The sequence below is a fragment of the Pyrus communis genome, chromosome 6, assembly GCF_041283825.1.
Source record: "Pyrus communis isolate YQ-2024b chromosome 6, ASM4128382v1, whole genome shotgun sequence".
Lineage (NCBI taxonomy): Eukaryota > Viridiplantae > Streptophyta > Magnoliopsida > Rosales > Rosaceae > Pyrus > Pyrus communis.
The window spans coordinates 10813231-10834673 of record NC_142570.1 but is presented as its reverse complement, the minus strand read 5'-3'; the positions used below and the strand labels follow the sequence as shown (position 1 = coordinate 10834673).

The window sequence follows — 21443 nt, the reverse complement described above, 5'->3', positions numbered from 1 at the left end:
CAATTTTGAAATAGATCTAAGTTCGAATCTCTCTTTTTCATTTTCTTGAAAAAATCATAGCGGCGTTTTCACGGAAAAAATGAAAATGAAAATGAAAATGGGTTCGCCCTCCTTGGAATCATGACATGAAAATTAGTTTAGACCAAGAGCTACCCTTTTTTCCGTATATTTTGTATGAATTTGAAATGCGAATAAAGTTACACTAGTGTTAGAAAAATGGACACAAAATTATACATATATCGATACACATCTGCACCTATTGATCCACATTTGCACCTATGCCGACCGTACATCCTTTTCTTATCAACAACTTTCACATACAAAATTTGAATGCAATCATTCTCCTATAAAAGCTGAAGAATTCTTGTATCTCTGGTCATGAATGTTGAGCATGCAGTTCAGATGATGCTTGTGAAGATGATGATGGCAGCACTGGATCATTGTCCATATTTTGTTTGTATTGAATTCTTTGAACATCGGTTTGGGGACTCTCCAAAGAGAACAATCTCTTGAAAAATTCGTACGATGCAAAGAAGATCGCTCCTTGAGACATATACATAATCAATCTCGGAGTCAATCCCCTGACAATGACAATAAGAAAATCAGTCATGCTATCGTCATATCAAGCATACAGCTCAATGGAAATTTGTTTGCAAGGGTTTCCCCATAAAATTGCTGGGTAGGACGAGATGAAATCAGCTCATTGATGATAAAAAGAACTATTCTTCTGACCTACGAATGAGAAGAAACGGAATAAGAAATACCTGTAGAGGCCTTGCAGACCTTCACTCTTTCCTATTTCCTGAAGGGCATGAATCACACCATTATACTGGCTCATAGAACCCGGAATCTGCATAACACAAACTTTTTAAGAAGCACAGACAACATATATAAAGTTCGTTATAGTATTTACAAAGTGTAAAAGTCCAGGTAACATGCGACCTGTTCAAACTCTACAGACACAAAATGTCAAAACAAATGTCCTCCCCAGTCACATTCTACTTCAAAAGTCTCAAGTGGATAATATCTTACCCTTGCAATGCTCTTAGAAACCTATTTTGGGAAGCTAGTACAGAATCTATGGACAAAGTAGCTGGTGTGAATCGCTAAATAAAGGCTGAGACATTTTGGAACATGAAATACCCCGACTGTAATTGTTCAACATCACAATAAGTTCAATAATAAATGCATCAAAATTGCAAACCTGAGTCTGCAATCTTGTCTTCACAACATCAAAGGGAGTTGTAAATAAAGCAGCAGTAGATCCCGCTATTCCTCCACAAACTAGCTGCATGAGCGGAAAAATCATGTTAATAAAAATCAGATGATAAGAGAAAGAAAACACTAGCTAAGCCAATTGCAAGAAGGTAGATTATAGTTAAAACTGAAGATGTTCGGCATAGAGGAAGGAAACAAACTGTTTGTAATGTGGTGGGTTGGACACCAGCTTCTTTTGGAGACAGCATAAATTGCTTCAAGCTTTCATATGTGTAGAACTACAGTAGAGACAGAAAGCTAAAATAAGACGAATAAAAATAACCGTAGGCAGTTGAATGAATCCACAATACAAACAAAGCAAGAGGACATGTCTGATACTCTCTCTCCTCCCGCATGTTTTTTGTTGACTCAAATTCCTTTCTCTAGCACAAAAACTAAATCGTACGTAGAAACAACTGACCTTGACAATTGAGTGAGGAACATTCCTGCAGAGTACAGCTCCCCATCCAGCATACAGTGATGGCAAACCTCCCTTCCGAATGATTCCAACAAATGCATTCCTGAAAAAATAAATGAAAGGGGGAATCTGAATACTAACAAAACAGAAGTTCTATGTGTGGACCATGCCAGAACCAGAGTTGATAGCTAAAACGAAGAAATGTCTAAAGCCGCTACAAAGGAAATGACATTGACTTTACAGTACTATTACAAATAAAAGTTCAAATACTTTAAAATAAAAATCTGAATGGATACAGCAATCAAAATAAATAGCTACAAACAGTTGACTAAATACCATGTCGATTGTGATATAGGCAACAGATAATACAAGGATCTTAAAGATATACCAGCAGCTGTGATAGTGTGAACCAACTTGCATCTGCTGCTTTATACGCTCACTAGGAGTAAAAATAAAGGAAGTAGCAATGCTTGCACAACCGCCTGCCACGCAGTGGGCAAAAGAGTAATACTCCTGCAAAAATGAAATGGGTGAGACTTTGAAAGCCTAAATGCAACGCATTGGCAATAATTACCAATAAGGCCTACAAGTCTACGACTCCACAACATGTTATGGACTTTTTTTGTCCCCCCTCCCCACTTCCACATGATAATTAGAGTTGCAAATAAATAAATTAAACAAATTAATTAGTTGAGGAGACAGAGAAGTATAGGGACCAAGCCAGAGGGAAAAGCAAGATGGTAGAGATAGCAAAAAGTCAAGATGGTACCTTTGGAAAAAGAGGAAGTAAAGCACCCTTGACTGATTCATATGTGAAAGTATAAACTGCAGAAATTGGAGCCGATGATGCAATGTTGGTAGCAATACCACGATAAAGTCCAGTTAAACCTAAAATCAATTTCACCGCTATCAGTTATGTGACATCTTAAGAGAATGCCTTCTAGAGGGTAGCGAAGATAAAATTAGTCAATAACGTTTATTCTCCTGAATTCGCATAAATCAACACACCTCTATCAGACACAATTGATTTTCCAATGTCGTATATAGACTTCTGCTCAGCTCGGCAGGATTGAACAACAGTCTTAATTGTATCAACAGGATGAAGACAAATGCTAACAAATACTCCAGACAATGCACCTGCAAAGGCATGCTCTTGCTTAGGAAGAGTATAACGACGCTTTTCACATGCTAATGCACAGATCTCTGCCTTGCATTCATCTTGGATAATATACTTTTCAGATTGTTTCTTTTTGTTCCCAAGTAGTTCATGATGATCTGTCTTAGGATGACATTCTTCAAACACATCATTACAGGAAACAATCGAGTCTATATGATAGTCAGTATATAGATTAGAATATGGGGTCCTTGAAATACTACCATCTGCCACACTGCCTACCGAATTCAGGAAGTAATCAGAAGACAGAGAGGTGCTTCTATCCATCTCCAAGTTTCCATTCTCATATGATGATAAATGGTATTTGTAACATTCAATTACAGCAGGATTTTCAGCATTTGCGGCCAATTTCTCTGAATGACTAATTGTATCTCCTGAAATAGATCGGCCTGCAATGCTCACTGTTTCTCCTGGAATGCAGTACTGACCAGTTCTGTTATCAATCTCAGTCACTTTGACTGGGCAGTTTAACCCAGAAGAAATCATATCACCCATCCATCCATATATACTTCCCAATTGGTATGAGACTTCTAAACTTGCAAGCCCATTTCCCCTCCAAGATTCTTGAGACACACTCGCACCATCATGCAAAAACCTCCAAAATGATGAATGAGAATAACTTCTACTGCAAGGTTCGAACACTGAAATCTTTTCACTTACCTGCAGAAAATCTAAACTCGATTGGATTGCGGGTGGAAATGGACCAAAATTCCTGAAATCAACAGACAAGTACTCACTCTTGGCTGAAATAGGTGCCGTGTCATTTCCTTCCCCACCTATATCAGCCAAGAATACCTCCTTCTGACAGCCACCGTCATGTTGGTTTGAATGTGCCTTGGGTTGAAAAAAACCAAGAGGACGACTTGCACAATCCCATATCTGGCCAACAGCTGCGATGAGCTCAGCAGTGCTCAATATCTCACGAGGCTTAGGCTGCAACTTTCTACTGCATTGCTTATTAACTTTATCAGAAATGGCGGGGGCAGATTCTTCATGAACAAAACCAGGAAGCCCAGAGGATGCCTGACCAACTGGGTACCACCTGTATTTGATCGAAGGTTGATCATTCTTATACAGTTTATTGCCCCCTGCCATTTTCTTAAATCTCTTAAGGTGTTCCTTGAAAAAGAAGAGTACAATGTCTTGAAATACAAGTAACTGCAAAGGGAATTAACAGATTGCATCACTGAATGGAACTAAAAACATAGAAATATTTAATCTCACATATTGCCATTTGATCTCTCTCCCCTCATAATTACATATCATTGTATAAACTCTAATCGGAAGAATTCAGCTAACAACTTTCAGTAAGAACAACAATAGTAAACATTTAAACGGCAATACTGTTACTTACCAGTCAATTTCCTCCCATTGCTTATTAACTGCAGATTATATAAAACGAACTCGGCCCCAGCTTCCCCAATCCACAGGAGCACAATGACCCGATTAACGACACAGAAACCCTGAATAGTAATTGAAAATTCACAAAGTGAGACATAATTCCATCTCAATTAACACCCTCAAACATTTTGTCCAATAAAAAACCCTAAGGTGCAACACATTCAACTTTCATATGAAATTCCATTAGACTATATAATCCACTTATATATGAAACATAATAATCTTCTAAAAACATTCAATCGAGTGAAAATTGAACATAAAAGCATTCAATCATCTGATTATTTTCTCTTCCAACTTTCTCAGCAACCAAACAGGAAAAATTATCAAAAGAACAAATCATTTCTCCGGGGAAAGAATTGAACCTCAACAGAAGCGGCCGCGGGGGAGCCGAAGTCAGAACCTCTGTCCTTCTTCTGCGGAACATTTCCAGGGAAAAGAATTGGGGAAAATATTAGGGTTTAAGGAGCAGTGGTGTAGGGTTTTATACAGTGATTTGTGCGCAGCATAAATTCAAAGTACGCCTTCATATATCACAACGCCTGCGCTACCAAATTCAAAGTAAGCCAAAGTATGGCTCTCACTTCCCTTGTCTTACTATTTATTTTTGTTTTATTATTTCTATAAAAAAATAATAATATAAAATATTAACGTGGCTTAACCATGATCACACAAAACAGGAGGGCATTGGAAGTGGGAGGACAGACAATCCTTGTCCAATTAGGACGATTCTAAAATGAGGAAATTACATGGGCAATACACCCTAAAAATATTTGTTATTACAAATATGACACCCAGTTGCAACTCCCACGGTGGTGTCTAGTCAAGTTGCGACTGCCTAAGTGAACCGCAAAATTTTGAATCTGAATATTTTTCAAACAATTGGAATGCATTTAAAGATTTTGAAAATTCTAAATTTTTTATCCGAATTTTTTTAAGTGTTTTGGAACTTACTCCGATAAGACCAACTCTAATTTTTTTAGTAAGTCCTAAAATTTATCTTTTATTCCCCTCAAAACACTCCAACCCTTATTCTGAAATGGGGCTTAGTGTTAGAACACACTCCAACCCTTGTTCTAAATATTTTGGAGTAAGTCCTCAAATTTCCCATCTGTTCCCCTCAAAACACTTCAACCCCCATCTTTCCTTGTGCATGTTCTGTGTAATGATGATCTTCCTTGCCCCTCCCCCATCCTAAGTTTTCAATTGGTAGTGTGAGGAGTGACACTTTTAGCATTAGATGCGGCATCATGGAATCTTGTACCTCCTTACACTACTCGATCTAATTGTCGTCTTTGGCTGTTTGCCTCAGGGTAGGCTCTCTCTGTAAAACTTTGGCATCTTTACCCAGATAATGTTATATCTTGTTCACCAAAAAATAAATTTCAAATTTCAACCAAGATTTAGCCCAAAATTTGTGGTGGAGCTCACATGTGAGAGTGAGAAAGGGCAATTGAAGCTCACCCGCCAAGCAAGGACGCACGGCACGCGCCACGACACGCGCCTCACCCAACAGGTCTCCTGACTCCACCCATGTGGCCATGTCAACCACTTGCCTGCAAGAAGAATGAGCCTAACTGCTCTTTTCCATCATCCAATGGCTCTAATTCAAATGGACCAACTGTCCAGATTTATATTTGTATTGTTTTTGTTTTAAATTTATAATTTCATTAAATTCAACTGCTGATATTTAATATGATCAAATCTAATAGTATAAAAAAGATCTAACGGCCTAAATTTAAATCCAACAGTTAAAATAATTTAAAAAAATAATTTAACTTAAAATTCACCCAAAAATTGTATAAATATCTATGTATTTGTTCAAACATCCGCACAAACTCACTTTTCTCCTCCAATTCTTCCAAATTTTCTTTCTGCCATCTTCCAAAACCATTTCTTCCCATATATTTGTTTCATGTGTTTTGTGTTCATACATCTCTATCATCTGTTTCATATTCTTCCATAGTGTTTCATGAGTTTTACGTGTTGATTTAGTGATTTTTCAATATTTATCGGAATTTAAATATTTTTAGGTTGTTCATAAAATTAATTTAGTATAGTCTACATAAATTTTTTTTTTTAAAGTTAATTTAAAAAAAAAATAGCCTAAATTCATTTTTTAATAATCTGGAGCTAAAATTTTAGACCAGAAGGGTTGGAGCAGAAATATTGTTTCTGGGTTAAAGCCTAAATTTTCTGGGCTAAAAATTTTAGGTTTTACTCCAAGGGTTGGAGATGGTCTAAAAATACATACGAATGTTTTTTTTTTATTTTTTTTTTTTTATAGTTATTTACTCAACTATAATCCACTTTTTATTTTATTTTTTGTCATTTTTAGATATATTTTGTTCATTGTTTTTAGAATTAAGTACCCAAAATCTCTCAACCTTTTAGTGTCATCCCAAATTGGTGCCAATTTTTTTAAACATTTCAAACAAGTACCTAACCTATTGAAAATGTCACATCTTTTAAGTCCCATTTAATATTTACCATTAACTGCACATGTGGCAATAATGGGTCCCACTTATTTGCTTACTTGGACACTAAAATAATAATAAAAATAACTTCAAAAAAGACATAAAGATGAAAAAATAAAAATAAATAAACAAACTCACGAATAAAATAGAAAATAAAAATGAGGATCGAGAAATTTCCTAACACAAAAGAAGGTTAAGAATTCATATAGGGTCTTGATGAGCTTGTTTCTGCTCATGTGATTTTCTCATTTGCCAATTTTTAGCTAGTAAAGCTACGAGTTCTTCTTTCTGGGCGGTGAAGATGGTGGTGGCCGCATCATGGCAGTCCATACCATTTCGACAACCTCCATGCCCTTTTTCTTGATGTTGGTTGCTTGATTTGTAGGGTGAAGTTTGCGGTTGTGCATTGGGTTTGGAGGCAATGGCCTGAAGGGGATGGTGGTGACAATTACTTGGTGGAGGCTATGCTTTCATGACCTTATATTGATGTTGGATACAAAGCAATACCTAGTTAATTTAACAAAAATGTAGTTACGGGTTAGCGGATATGACATTTTTAATAGGTTGGGTACTTGTTTGGAATGTTTAAAAAGTTGAGACCAATTTGGAATGACACTAAAAGGTTGGAGGGTTTTAAGTACTTAATCCTTGTTTTAATACTAAATATACATTTATATATTAAAAAGAATAAGCATACCAATGTACCATAAAAATCAATTGAATTTATACATAACCATTATCAAATATTTCAAAAAAAAATATTTATTGATGTACGAAAAAGTTAGAGGAATATTAAAAAACTTATAAACTATATTAAAAAACTTATAAACTATATGAAAGTTAGAGGAATATTTTTAGATATGCCAAAAATTCTGAATTTAAGAATTGTGGTCCGATTCTGAAATTTTGAAAGAGAAATTGAAAACCTTGTTTTTGATACAAACCTTTCCAAACACACCCCTAGCCGGCACATCAATCGTTGGTAAAATTACTTGGCGACCAATTAAGCCGGGGACACGAAATATCCCAATACGAGAGGGACTTAAAAAGCATCTTTTTTTTTTTTTTTTCCCATATCAAATAGGTAATAATTAAGCAATCGATTTCCTAATCCAAACTGGTTCAGTATTCACATCCTACAAATAGCTAGCCGGTCATTCTATTTCATTTATCACTAACCATTATTCTATCTCTCTCTCTCTCTCTCTCTCACACACACATATACAGTGAAGTTGCACATCATGGATATTATCACCAGAAACCCTAGCTCCGATGAGGTCTTTGTTTCTTCTCATGAACCAAAACCCTATTTCGTGTTTCGCCCCTTCTTTAAATATTCAAGAATGACGGAAGACGAAGACGACGAACAAGCAGAAGAAGAAAGTCTCCACAGAGCTAACCCCAAGCCCTGCTTCCAGCACTTCATATGTTCACCAAGTCTCAACTACTCTGACGTTAGGGTGCACTTCACAATATATTCACGAAGTTTCAACTACTCTGACGTTAGGGTGCACTTCTCAGTGCCCACAATATGTTCACAAAGTTTCAACTACTCTAACGTTAGGGTGCACTACCCACAATGTGTTCACGAAGTTTCAACTACTCTAACGTTCGGGTTTCTGTCTTCGATGTTGTCCGCCAACAAGAGAGAAGCAGATATTCAAAACCTTTCTCCTTTCCGTTATCCGAACCGTCAACAACTACCACCGCTCAAAGTGAACAATATTAAGCAGGAAGCCGAGGAGGAGGAGAAGAGACCTGGAAAATCAAGAAGATGCTGATGAGAGGTGACCTCGGAAACAACTGCAGATTTTTGGAGACAAGAAGTTTGGTGGCGTGATAACTCATATATTTCATGCATTTATGCCATCCATGTCTAGTCTCTTTGTGATGTTTTTGAGTTAAACTAGTTGCATTTTATCTTATTTTGTGTTAATGTGTAGTTACATGTACTTTAGAATCAATTTGAAGGCAAAAGAAATGAAAACATGTCATTTTTGGGGTTGACCCTTATTCAAACGTGGAAAGAAGTTTAATGACCTGTTTTGAAGCCCAAATAAATAATCCAAGATGAATCTGGCTTGTTAGAAGAAGAAGAACATAATGGAAAAGGAATTAGGATATCTAGCTTGATTTGCAGGTGCCAAATAAGGCAAAAACGTGCAAAATAAAGGCTAAGTTGCTGGGATCACTTTGGAATATCTTGCAACCCCATTTAACATATAAATACTAGGGTTTCAGATCACTTTTACACAAGCCCCCCTTGGGGTCGCCTAGAGCTCTCTCTCTTCTCTCTTTCTTTAGCCTTTCTTTTAGAAACAAAACCCTATTTCCTTTCACCATCCGCTGCCACCAAAGAAACCACGCAGCCGCACTATTCTTGAATGATTTCCACATCAGAATTGGTTCAAGGGGGTTTCTTCTATGAACTTTAATTTCACTCATGTTGTTCTTGATATTTATATATTATGTAATCATGTTGTGTGATTAAGTTCATAGCTAGGGAATTCGATGTAGCCTTGCAAACCTACTCTATGTTATTAAGTTAAAGTATTCAAATTATCAATCTATGTTCTTGTTTCATTCACTGATTTTATAGTATAATTTGTTTGTTAATCTTAATGTTTGATCACCATTAGGACTGCTTATGAATTATTTGATCAGGGTTATAGTACACATCATGCTTAATCTTGGTGGACATGTGAATGAATGAAGAAACTGATATGCATACATCCTGTCATGTGATTTCTTTGGTTCTTTGAAGTTTTCTTGTTCTTAATGGATTCTTACTTGCATTTGATCACAACCACACATGAAATGGATGATCATAAATAAGTAAAACGAACACTAGTTGCAGATTGGAGAGTTGAATGCGTTTTGACTTAATTTTCATGGAATTGACTTGTAATGGTGAAATCAGTATCCCTAGTTCCGTTCCCATTGTTTCTGAATCAATCTATCATTCATCTTTATCTTGTCTTGCATTTAAGTTACTTTAGCTTTCAAAACAAAAATCTAAATTCAGTTTTCATTTTCATTGCTTAGTTAGGGTTCTCAAAAAGCTAGTCATTTGTAGAGTTTTAATCAGTTCATGTGGTTCGACACCCTTACTTGTGTCATTATCCTATCCTTATATTTGCACTTGAAAGGAACACAACATGGCTAACCATCTGCTGCGTTACTGGAACCACGAATTTGTCGAAAGAGTTTTGGTTAGCAACTAGCAAGGGTGCCAGAGTTATAGTATGCAACTGCGATACGAATTCAAACCAAAATTTGAGCGTCAGGTATTGAAGAGCTCCCACAGTTACCTTCTCAATGGAAGGTGGGGCAAGTTTGCGAAGAGGAGAAGGTTGAAGGAGGGTGATGAAATTGGACTTTACTGGGATGCTCCGACTTCCAGGTTCATGTTTTCGGTTCTCCGACTGGCAGACCAACCAACCAGCTGTTATTCAACCTCAACAGTCACGGTAGCGAAAAGGATCGGAGAAAGAAGAAATTTTAGGCAATTCTCTGTCAATTATCATCTTTAGTGAACTTATTGATTACTTCTCTTTATTGTCTTTTCTTTTGGTACATTCCAATTTTTCCATTAGCTTTATGGACGACTTTCTTAATTTCGTTTTACGAGGAAGATCTTGTAACATTTTCTCTTTCAACTCGTTTACCTTCTTTAATTCGAAAGAACAAGAGAATTTGATTTATGTTTATGTACTCAATATGTACGAACATACAGAAATACGGTAAGATTATACTGTACCTGAGCATTGTCACGTGGTGTATTATATTCACCTATGTTCAAACAATTGGTTGTAATATTATACCTAAATTAAGAAGAAATAAATAATTCATCCAAAAACTATCCGCCACCTCGTACTTTTGACACAATATTTTATAATGTTGGCACGGGAATTATGCTAAAAATATGAGGCGGCGGAGGGTTAGAGTTCCACCTTTGAGAGATCTCCTTAGCATTTCTCTAAAAATAAAGGATTGTGAAATTAAAATAGAGAAAAATAATATAAAAAAATAAGGGTAATAGTGTACAAAATGGAGAGATCCCAAAAATCGAAGTTTTTTATACTATTGATTCTTAAGTACATATAGTACAATGTCAAAGTCTGAAGTCTCCAGTTGCCATTTTTCAATATCAAGACAAATGGAAACTACTAATAGACTACTAGTAGGAGCAGAAATTCAAATCGCATTAGTACAGTGAGTTTCTGAGAACAATGCCAGGGAAGTTAAACTCTATCGCCGTCCAGATCGCGTTTTAATTCCAGCGTTTGGAAGACCTCACTGACGAGCTGCTGCCGGCAGTAGATTTCCGAGGACCTGTAATGCATTAGGGGAATGAGTAAAGAGAAGGGGCGGCGTCGAGAGAAGGAAATGAAGGGGGGAGGGAACGGAGGTTTGGAGAATTACAGTAGCAACGGTTAAAGTAAATGAATGGCTGCTAGTCTAATGCTTGAATACAACACAACTGTTAAATGCAGACATAAGGATTCAGATACATACTTGGCAAAGCCTTTGAGGAACTTCTGATAACTGACATCCGAGTAGCCTTTGTTTCTGCTAACTTAGGTGATGGCTTTGGAAGTTTAGATGGTGCAAACCTTGAATCCAGATAAAAAGGAACAATTGAAGCATTAGATTTGAAGGAATGAAGCGTGTTTAATGACTAGAGTTGGGTAAATATGAAACCTTCCAAGTTCCAACCTCAATTCAAATCAAAATTTTGAAACGTTGACCAATTAACAAATGGTGCATAAAAAAGTTGAGAATTTCAGAAGGAAAAGTTAGCAACCTTTTATACTGTCAACCAGCATTCTGGCAATTTAGAAAATGTCAAGCATGACAAGTGCAGCCAGCAACAATTAAATAGTGGCCCAGATAATTCCAGCAATTAATTATTGTTCTTACTAACAAAATAGCACGTTATCAATCACACGAGGTTGTGAGGAAATGGGAAACTCACCTTACTGTGCGCTGGGATGGTGTCTTCTCGCCTCGAGCATTCTCAGCTTGAGTTTTTGTGACATCTGTATTTCCAGCATTTGTATTTTCTGTTGGTTTTGTAACATCAGGGAAAAAAGAAAACTCCATAAAACTGGCCATGGAACCCTCGGTTTCTGTTCCCATTGAGAGACCGCCATCAGATATGTCGCTTAATCTCTCCCCAGAATCTTCCTCACCAAAGCCCAAGAGCTCAAAATCTTCAATGATTTTTTGACTTGACTCATCTCCATGCTTTTGTTGAGTCGAGTGCTCCTTGTGACGTCTAAAGTCATCTATTGACTGCTCAGAACTGCCGTCAGAATGCTTTCCTCTACCTCCATACTTTGGTTGAGTTGAATGGCCATTATGATTTCTAAAGTCATCCAGTGACTTATCAGAACCAGCTTCGGGACTCTTTGTCTCACCTCCATGATATGACCGAAGCGAATGTTCCTTAGTATCTTTAAAGTCATCTGCTGACAGCTGAGAACTATCTTCAGAATGGTTTGCCTCACCTTCATGCTTTGTATGTTCCTTGTGATGTCTAAAGTCATCCATTGACTGAGAACTACCTCCATTCTTTGACTGAGGAAAATCTTCCCTACGATTTCTAAGGTCATCTATTGACAGCTGAGAACTAACTTCAGAACGCTTATCACTATAATATCCTGAGTGTCTTCTGCGTGGACTTTTTTGGCTCAGTCGAGGAGACCCAATTGAATGTCTTCTTGGAGAGGAAGACACAAATCTTAGTGAGCTCATGCCACGGTGTAACCCATTACTATTAACCTTCAGCAATCGTTCAATCTCCTCATCTTTCTTAGCAATTGTGTCCCTGAAGGATGCCACCTGCAAGATTTAACAGAATTACACAATGGAATAAAAACATTTTCTCTCTAATTCTGAGGGGATACAATATTTGTCAGCTTTGCAGTGTTGCAACCCCAATATTTCATCTTGCCAGCTGATAATGTCAATATTATTAATCTGGGAACTTTTTTTTTCTGGCCAAAGGAAAACCTCCTACAATCATTGAGGCTTTATTCCCAAAAGCCACAGTATTGGGAGGTCATGTGAACATGAAAAATACCCCTCCTATGAGCTACCATGGAACAAATGCTTTCAATCAACATATCCTTTATTACATACACCAAGTCACTGAGTATGCAAAGTATTCTCAACTATTCTCAACAGTCTACCAGGAATAGACCCAAAGGCAATGCTGGAAACAGCATCAAAATAGGGCGCCTAAACAGAAAAAGGCAAGTTCATGTTAGAACTATTCTCTATTGGTAGTTGACATGCTAAGTAGGGCACCATCACACGTGGCAGGTGCATGCTCTGCTCTCTGAGCAGCAATTTGAAGTGGGAAGCCAGAAACACTTAACATTAAAGGAACTACAGATGCAGTTAACTCTCGTTATAGCAAATTTATTCCATTGGTGCCTGCAATGCTCACTAAACCTCCGAGCTACTTTTTTGCCTTTTTTTTTTTTTTTTTTTTTTTTTTAAATGGAACAGAGTTAATGACCAGCAATAGCATTCCTAGTTGACAACCCATTACTTTCATAGGAAACAAAGAAAAAGAATCAAAAGGACATTCAATTTTCTTTAACCTCTACTTATTTTACAATATAGCGAACTAATTTGAAAAGGTAACAGAAATTATCTTAACTTAATCCAAAAGGCACAAAGGAACTACATCTGTATACATATTCAAAAAATAAGTATTTGTACCTGTTCCATAAGTTCTCTCACATATCTTCCCTCTTTGTTGCTCCGGGCAGCACCTAATTCAACACCAGAAACCCTCTCTGCAAACTTCAGTGTACTTGTAGTTTCAGCAAAGGATTGAACATCCGGATTCAGCTGTACAAACATAAGTGTCTTTGCTTGACCACCTACAGTTAGGGAAGCAAAGCAATAAATAAACAATCCACAAATTGAAGATGGTGAGAATTATAGAACATAACTTGCATACCATAACAATGAACTTGTCATCAAGAATGAAACCAAATAATTGAACAAGTACCTAAAGAACTCTGAAGCACTTGAGTTAATTTGCTGTTTCTATATGGTACATGTGAAGACTTCTGTGCAAGAGCAAAAATCACATCCCCGAGAGCAGACAGTGATTTGTTTATATGCTGTGCCTCCCTAAGCCTATCTCCAGTAGCTTCAGAGCGATCCACTCGTTCGCTTCCGGCAAGATCCACTAGGTGTAGACTACCACGCATTGAAGTGTCAGACTTCAAGTCCACGCCACGAACATGAACAGTCAAAACACTGCACCATTTTTATTGATTAAAAAGCATGTCTCATGGCAGAACAATTAATAGAATGTCGGTCAAAAAACCTCTCTACTCAGAATATAACCTATGAGATCTGCTGCTTCTTTCATTTAGGGCCGTGGCACCAACTGCCCGGTTCATCAACCCAATATTCATTAACTTTAGGACATCTGCAGTTGAATTAACAGGATGCATGCTTGCATCAGGGACAGCCAACCCATTTGGTTGGGTAGTATTCCAAATCCCAAGTGTGTGCAAGTTAAAGGAAACCAAATCTTATGTAATACCAAAATGAGGAATCATATAAAATAAATAAATATGAACAAAACTATTAGTCAACACAAGCACCCACTTCTCAACCGTGGCATTTGAAAAGGTAACACAAATTAACGGAAGGAAGGATATCTTTTTTGGGGACCCTCACTTGAGAGTAGATCACGAACTTGTTCATTATATATCTCTACCATTTGAACACCAACTTCATAAGCTATGGAGTGTTCCCTGCTCTGAGATATTTGGAAAAGATCATTTAATGCTCGATAGTTGACACCCCAGTCATCTGTCGATGATACACTAGGCCCAGTCTAGAAGTAACACAAAAAATATGTCAAGACACGGGTAAAAATAATTTCAACTGTTGATCTGAGAAATCAAAAAACATGCATAAACTCTTACCATGGTATATGTCTTTCCTGAACCAGTTTGACCATAGGCAAATATACAAACATTGTATCCATCAAGGACAGAACGAATCAATGGTTGGGTGTCTAAAAATACGTCCTCTGTTGACATAGGTGAATATAAGTTTGCCAATAGTAATGACAAAAATCAATGCCAACATCCGTGTTATACAGTATTAGATATTAAATACCTTGTGTAGCTGCAGGACCAAATACTTTGTTAAATTTAAACAGCCTGCGACTGTCTTTTCCTTGTTTAGAGGGATTTGCAATAACTAGATCACCATTTTCACCAACATATTCTATGGTGGTTTGCTTTTGGCTTTGACCCGGAAGGAATGGTCTTATTCGACAGTACACTCTAATATTACCTTCATAAAAGAAAGCATCATAACCAACCAACCCGAAATCAATTCAAAATATGATAATAACATTATTATAATTGACAATATACCTTTCAAATCCTGAACCTCATTATACAATTTCCGATTTTCATCAAGAACAGCATGATACTTTTCAGCAGCATCTGTCAGTCCTTTAAGCTTCAAACCTTCAATATGAAAAGCATAAATTGTGAAGAGATGCCCTTCCCAAGAAAACATTACAAATTATCAGAAAAATTAGAAATTAATTATCAATCTTACCCAAGTAATTAAAATCTTCGGAGTAACTTCTTTTTGTCTTCAAGATTTCATGTCTAGTGGACTCCAAAGCGCCACTTAATTCCTGTCAAGCATCAGTATATCAGGTTGTAGAATCAACGTCAACACATTGAATCCATGAGACAAAATTAAAGTCAATAACGACAAACCTGCAAAGCTCCAGATTGGTAAGTTACGAAACTTTGATATGTGCGTTCTTTATTTTTCCATCTCCCTGATTCATTTTCCAAAGATGCCTCTAGTTCTTTCTGGTTCTGCTTTGAATCTGTTAGTATGCTCTCAAGTTCTTTTAACTTCCTTTCCAGTTGAAGTTTAGCTTCTTTTGCATTTGCCTCTAACTTCTGGCAGTAACTTTCATGTCGACTTGTGGCCAATTCTAGTTCTTGTTTCAGTGTTGAAATCTCTGAATCCCTGTGATACTTCTCTTCCTTTAATCGCACCGCATCTTTCTCCTCAAGCTTTTTCTGCTCCTCTATATCAAACTTCTCAAGCTGCAAGAAAATAATAGCCATATTATAACAATTATATAAAAGTTTCCTAAAACAAGAACTAGAAATCGCCTGCCTTTTTCTACATATGAAAACGTATCTTACAAATAATATCCGAGAGTCTTGTTTTGTTATTTAATCAGCATTTTCATAGTTTAGATGAGATGAGAATATTAAAAAGTTAATTATCCTTAATTCAATAGCTGGCTCTTCAGCAAATCAGGTATACACACATACAACAACCACCACCAAGCCTTATCCCATTAAGTGGGGTCGACTGTATGAATCCTAGAATGCCAATGCGCTCAATTTTGCACCAAGTCTTCCGTTAGCTCCAAGCCTATAGTTAGCAAATTAGGTATAGATGGAGACAAGATTAATAAAAATAAATCATGCATGCTTCCCCAACAAGTGTTATTTCATAGAATGTCAACCAAGAAAGCATATGAGAACGGCATACATGTTGCACATATTACACAGCTATCTACACTAAGTCATAGATTCACAGGTTGGATTTGTGTAGCAGAATCAGTTTTCCGGACTTCTGTACCTATACCTTGAAGTAGGATTCTTAGGAAGAAGTGAAAAATAGCCATTCTCAGTCCAATATTTTAGAAATAGTTGAAGTATTTTATTATCAGGACACCAAAGACTTTTTCCTTGGAAGCACCGAGTTAAGGGCGCGGTCATAATTATGACTCATTTATGAAGTCAAAGCTAATGGGTCCAGGAAACCCACTTCTTTCCCAGGGTTTACAAAAAACTTTTGCATTTAGACATGGGAAGCAAAACACAAACTAATTATACCAACCAAACATGAAAATAGAACACTAAACCCATTCCTTAACCATGATTCCATAACAAACACATATGCATAGTTCTTAACTCACGCGGCTATATCATGTTAACAAAAAAGAACATATGGATTTGAATGGATGAGATATTCAAAAGATGGGTAAAAGAGAAGATGTGCAAGAAATACACGTGTTTCAAAGAGTTTTCAGACAAAAAAAGTCATTGAAATCAAAGAATCAACAGTAATAAACACTTCGTCATTGCTAAATTCAAGATAGGAATAAAAGATTGAAATTGCACCTTGATATTCTGAAGCTGTTTCAGAACAACCTAAAGGAAGATGGGAAGAAGGAACAACAAATGAAAATCGATTAGATTAATATCGAAAATGATAATTTAAAATTAAAAAGGGAAGCATCAACAAAAACATATTAGTCAGTGTACCTCATTTTCTTCGGTAGTCCCGGATGCAAGGGTTTCAAGTACTTTTATTTTCAATAGAAACTTCTCCTCACGGGCCTTATATATGTTGTTTTGCTACAAGAACCCAACATGAAAATTTGAACCCTTAAAACTCATGAATAGAATAAGAACATGATATTTCTTGAGAAAAACAAAGCCTGAAGAATTTACAATTCTCAAGTTCACTGCCTGATTTGCGAATCTCTGTTCAATCACTTGCATGACTTTTCTTAGAAGATATGCTACACACTGAAATTTTTTATAACAGATAACAGTTAGAGATACAAAATAAAATGTACAGCACAAAAAAGAAAATAAATAACTGTGAATGGATTCATGAACGCTTTTACTGGTGTCCATGTATCCTCTTACGGCCATACATGAGGTACATCACCATTGTTTCTGTCGATACTGTCATCCAGAATCTTATTCCCAACATTGAAAAGTGCTCGAGTAGATGCATTCTGCAACAGAGAAAAATTGCAATATAGAACTAAAGTTTCACTAAGATACAGCAATAACTTATCATTATATGTACACCTAACAGAATGTAACAAGAAACAAAAGGGTCAAGAGATTACATCTAAACTGCTTGATTTGACGGATTCCAAAATCTTCGCATCTGAGAAATCAACAAAACTCCCCTGCTTCAGTTGCTGCCCAATATGATGTACTAAATCAGCTGATGGATCTGACAACAAGGGGGGAAAGGAAAACAAAAGTGATGTATTAACAATATTGTCGCACATATGCAAAAACAAAATCAAAATAACATGCGCAACCCGCCACCCTTTCACTCCGAACATCCAGTCTAACTTTATAAGGCTGTTGCACTTAAGTATTAACAAAAGTACCCCAAAGAAAAAGGGCTCACACATCTAGCTTCAAACCCTACCCCTCTAACGCCTAGATTCACCCAGTTGAGCACTAATGCTGCTTGGCACACAGTCTACATGATCTCATATATGCAGCATATAATTGGAATAAAATCTAACACAGACCAGCATCATGGACAAAATTATATCACTACAAAAACATAGAGAACAGTCATAGTCATAGATACCTTTCTAGGGAGGATTTCTCACTTGAAAGTGGTACAAATAATACCTTCAACCCTAAACAACTTACCACATTTAATTTTATGTATGCTCTTCTTGATCATGTTTGCAAGCAAAGCTGAGAAAAAAGTAGCCTAAATTTTTAACAAGATAAATCCAAAAACTAAGTTGAGTTCCATTATTGTGATTTCTCTCATGTGAACCAGTTAGATGACCACAAAAAACTCTTGAAAATATTAAAGCATCTAAACCGAGATATTCAAATAAAATTTCTAAAATTTGTTCCTACATGTATGTTCATACTTCATACAAGTCTATGATTTCCTACCTGTCACTTGAGATGTTGAGTCACTTGAATTTCCTTGAGTATCTTGTCTATTTTGAGTAGATTGTTGTCCAAATGTTGAGATATCCCCTTGGGAACGATCAATTCCCTCTAAAGATTCTACCCCCAACAAATCACTTTCTGTCCTTGTTAGGTGTTTACTGTTTTCTCCCCAAAAACCAAAATCAAAAGAAGATTTAAGTGCACCAAGGCATTGCAACACTGGCACAAGAGATCCCTGCAATTAATCCCAAACCATCAATTGATACAAGGAAATTAAGAGTTAGTTAAAAAAGATAGTGAAGAACCAAGGGTTATTTTACCTCACCAAATACTGGTACTGGACAATCCATCCAGTATAATTCTGAATGAACCTAGGACTTATTATTGGGCTGGTCAGATAGAGATATATATTATGGTTTTATAGGGAACCAGAACAAGCTTCCTCTTGCAGTTGGTACATACACCCCATGTAAAATAAACCCAGAACTCTGTGGATAACAGAGCTAAGGCCAAGTTGGCCACACGATGCTTAGTTTTAATTTTATTGTATGTAACCAAAGGGACCAGGTTGCTCAGTTTCATGATTGTGCTGAGGTTAAAATAGCTTCTATGAAACCGGAAGTAAATAATCCACGAGTTTGGAAAGGGTTGAAAACTGAAGTAGTAAGAGAAATATCAGTTTAACTACCTGCTCTAGGTCTATTAGGTCAAAGCGAGGGAATCCTAATTCATCCACAGCTGCCAGAAACCTCTTGACATTTGCGAAACCAGGGTCCGAACTCCCTCCCTAAATCAGGGCAAAAAACATTCAGAGGAAGAATACAACATAAAAAATAAATAAATAAATAAATAAATAAATAAATAAAAAAAGGTACTACCAAATACAGAACTAATAAAACTTAAAAAAAAAAATTAAAAAAAAAATAGAAGGAAACAACCTTAACAATCGTGAAGCATAGAAAAATTAATACACAAAGATGTTTATAAGCAAACAAACCAGAACAGTAATCCTACCATTTCAACTGAACCAGGACACAACTTATTTAAAATTCTGCATAAAACAGTGCCATCAACCAAGCAGGCTCTGAGTTCCTCCTCGGAAGCATCCAATGGCAATCTTAAATAAGGAACAATAAAATTCAACCACTCAACCAGCGATAATATCTGGTTGTCTGCAAAAAGGAAACAGAGTTCAAACGTAAATCATGGGAAGAAGGAGCTCCAAATGGGACCAATTTTGTTTACATAAGTCCAGAGATATATATATATATATATAGAGAGAGAGAGAGAGAGAGAGAGGTAGAGAGAGGTAGAGAGAGAGTTTACTACCTTCAATTGTGCTGCCGAAATTTTCCACTGGTTCAGCATTTGCAGTTGAAGTCCCATTTAAATTTTCAAACCCCTCCCTTTCATCTATGTGTGACTTTGACCCCCCATTCTCATCTTTGTGTGACTCTAACCGAGTGTTCATGATATAATCTCCAGGAATGTCCTGTTCTTGCTATCAATTGAGGATACGCAGCTACAAGGAAACAATAATACGATGCATATACACCAAAAAGAAAATACATTAGTCTCTGTAACGGGTAAGGAACAAAAATCTTAAGAAGGGGGACAAAATCCATCAACAAATTTCCCTGAGGAAACAACGAACGCCCGTTGTGCACATGTCCCATTATGTATAAATCAACGAATCATCTAAAGTACCATTCCTCAGTTGCAAAGTTAGTAGTTCATAACTTCATGCTGTCATGATGCATTGGCATTCCAACTACATAATCAAATAACTTAAGAAAGATTGAAAATTTCATAACCAAATTCAGCAATTAAATAAATCAACGAAAACCCCACACACGAAAAAAGAAAGCAAAGTTTATATAGTACATCGATCCTTTTCTTCGTACACACTTCATATAATAAGAAAATCACACTCAACTGGCACACACACACACATTCAAATATATGTACATAAATAATTATATACAAATATACATAGAATTGGCTGACATTAAACAATTACATACCAAATAACTACTCTCCTCCTACCTTTACCTTATCCTACCCTCAATTTTCCCAGAAAGCAAGCAGACCCAAATCATCAACCAACAAAAAAAAAACATCAAAAACCCAAGAAATGACAATGAAATCCCAAACAAAATTCCAACTCAAAATCTCACCTTTCAAATTAGACAACTTCCAGCTGCATTGTCCAATTCTGAAACCCCAAAGAGAAGAACCACAAATCCGACTATCAGATCGGCAAACAAAAACCCTAATTTCAGCAAATATGGTACGAACCTGATTGGACCACAACGCCAGAGAGATCACACCACAGAGAGAGAAAGAGAGAGAGCGCTTCCCGGAGGAATTCGAATTGAAATTCCTCCGAAAATTGCAAATGCCGGAAGGGAAAAAACAAATGCTGGAATTCTGGGGACCGATCCGTTTAAGAAAAATTCAGAAATTAAAATTAAAAATAAAATTTTTTTGTAAATTTTTTTTTTTTTTTAATTCGATTTTTTGAGGTCCGAGAAGAGAGAGGAAGCAAACGTTGGGGACAATAGGGAGTGAAAAGAAATATATGGGGGATTCGTTGGGAATTTGGGATTATAATTTCCTTCTAAATTTTTATTTCGGACTAAGGGCCTGTAATTTTTGTCATTTACCGTTTAGTCCCTCCTCGAGTTTTGGAGTGAGGTTCCCGCCTTGGTATTTTTGTCTTTGTCGTTGTTATTCGAATTTTAAATTTCCAATTAAAGCCTTTCTGTTCGGACAACCAAAACTAATTAATTAAAAACGTAAATTATTATTATTGTTTTTTAATTTAAAGCTCACGAGCGAGCACAGGTTAAGACAGCATCATGCTTACGGCTTACCTATTCCATTTCCATATTAAGTAATTTGTTGGTTTGTTTTAGAGATAAAGTAGTATTCTCTTCCCTCCTATTCTCATCCTT

The 21443-nt window shown here is 36.5% G+C and overlaps 2 protein-coding genes across 4 annotated transcripts; both read right to left on the bottom strand.

Moving 5' to 3' along the window:
• Positions 1–86: 86 nt before the first annotated feature.
• LOC137710359 (Mitochondrial substrate carrier family protein) lies at positions 87–4835 on the bottom strand. Its single transcript, XM_068449313.2, has 10 exons — positions 4613–4835; positions 4204–4312; positions 2684–4007; positions 2445–2563; positions 2064–2188; positions 1679–1778; positions 1419–1496; positions 1205–1288; positions 765–850; positions 87–581 (listed from the first exon to the last, which is right to left on the bottom strand). The coding sequence occupies exons 3-10, from the start codon at positions 3942–3944 to the stop codon at positions 377–379; spliced, it is 2058 nt and encodes a 685-aa protein (XP_068305414.2). The 5' UTR covers positions 3945–4007; positions 4204–4312; positions 4613–4835; the 3' UTR covers positions 87–376.
• Positions 4836–10781: 5946 nt separating this feature from the next.
• On the bottom strand, positions 10782–21081 carry LOC137711142 (P-loop nucleoside triphosphate hydrolases superfamily protein with CH (Calponin Homology) domain-containing protein). Of its 3 annotated transcripts, XM_088695770.1 has the most exons (23): positions 20785–21069; positions 20664–20701; positions 19816–20008; positions 19501–19658; positions 19175–19273; positions 18487–18721; positions 17682–17791; positions 17481–17564; positions 17272–17349; positions 17083–17175; positions 16939–16968; positions 15505–15846; positions 15338–15419; positions 15148–15243; positions 14885–15064; positions 14689–14795; positions 14419–14597; positions 14099–14263; positions 13755–14008; positions 13460–13623; positions 11703–12571; positions 11243–11340; positions 10782–11059 (listed from the first exon to the last, which is right to left on the bottom strand). In XM_088695770.1, exons 3-23 carry the CDS (start codon positions 19955–19957, stop codon positions 10998–11000), a joined length of 3627 nt encoding a protein of 1208 aa, XP_088551896.1. In that variant the 5' UTR covers positions 19958–20008; positions 20664–20701; positions 20785–21069; the 3' UTR covers positions 10782–10997. The 3 variants fall into 3 exon arrangements, with proteins under 3 accessions (XP_088551896.1, XP_068306451.2, XP_088551897.1); XM_068450350.2 differs by having other exon boundaries at positions 20664–21081; XM_088695771.1 differs by lacking the exon at positions 20664–20701 and having other exon boundaries at positions 20785–20920.
• Positions 21082–21443: the final 362 nt, after the last annotated feature.

Coding starts and splice junctions, on each gene's coding strand:
- LOC137710359 (XM_068449313.2), bottom strand. CDS start 3,944: ATGGCAGGGGGCAATAAACTGTATAAGAATGATCAACCTTCGATCAAA. Junction 2,189..2,444: donor TACTTCCTCTTTTTCCAAAG/GTACCATCTTGA, acceptor TCATTTTTGCAG/GAGTATTACTCTTTTGCCCA. Junction 582..764: donor GGTCTGCAAGGCCTCTACAG/GTATTTCTTATT, acceptor TGTCATTGTCAG/GGGATTGACTCCGAGATTGA.
- LOC137711142 (XM_068450350.2), bottom strand. CDS start 19,957: ATGAACACTCGGTTAGAGTCACACAAAGATGAGAATGGGGGGTCAAAG. Junction 17,792..18,486: donor CTCAACATCTCAAGTGACAG/GTAGGAAATCAT, acceptor CCTTGTTGTCAG/ATCCATCAGCTGATTTAGTA. Junction 15,847..16,938: donor AACAGCTTCAGAATATCAAG/GTGCAATTTCAA, acceptor ATTTTCTTGCAG/CTTGAGAAGTTTGATATAGA.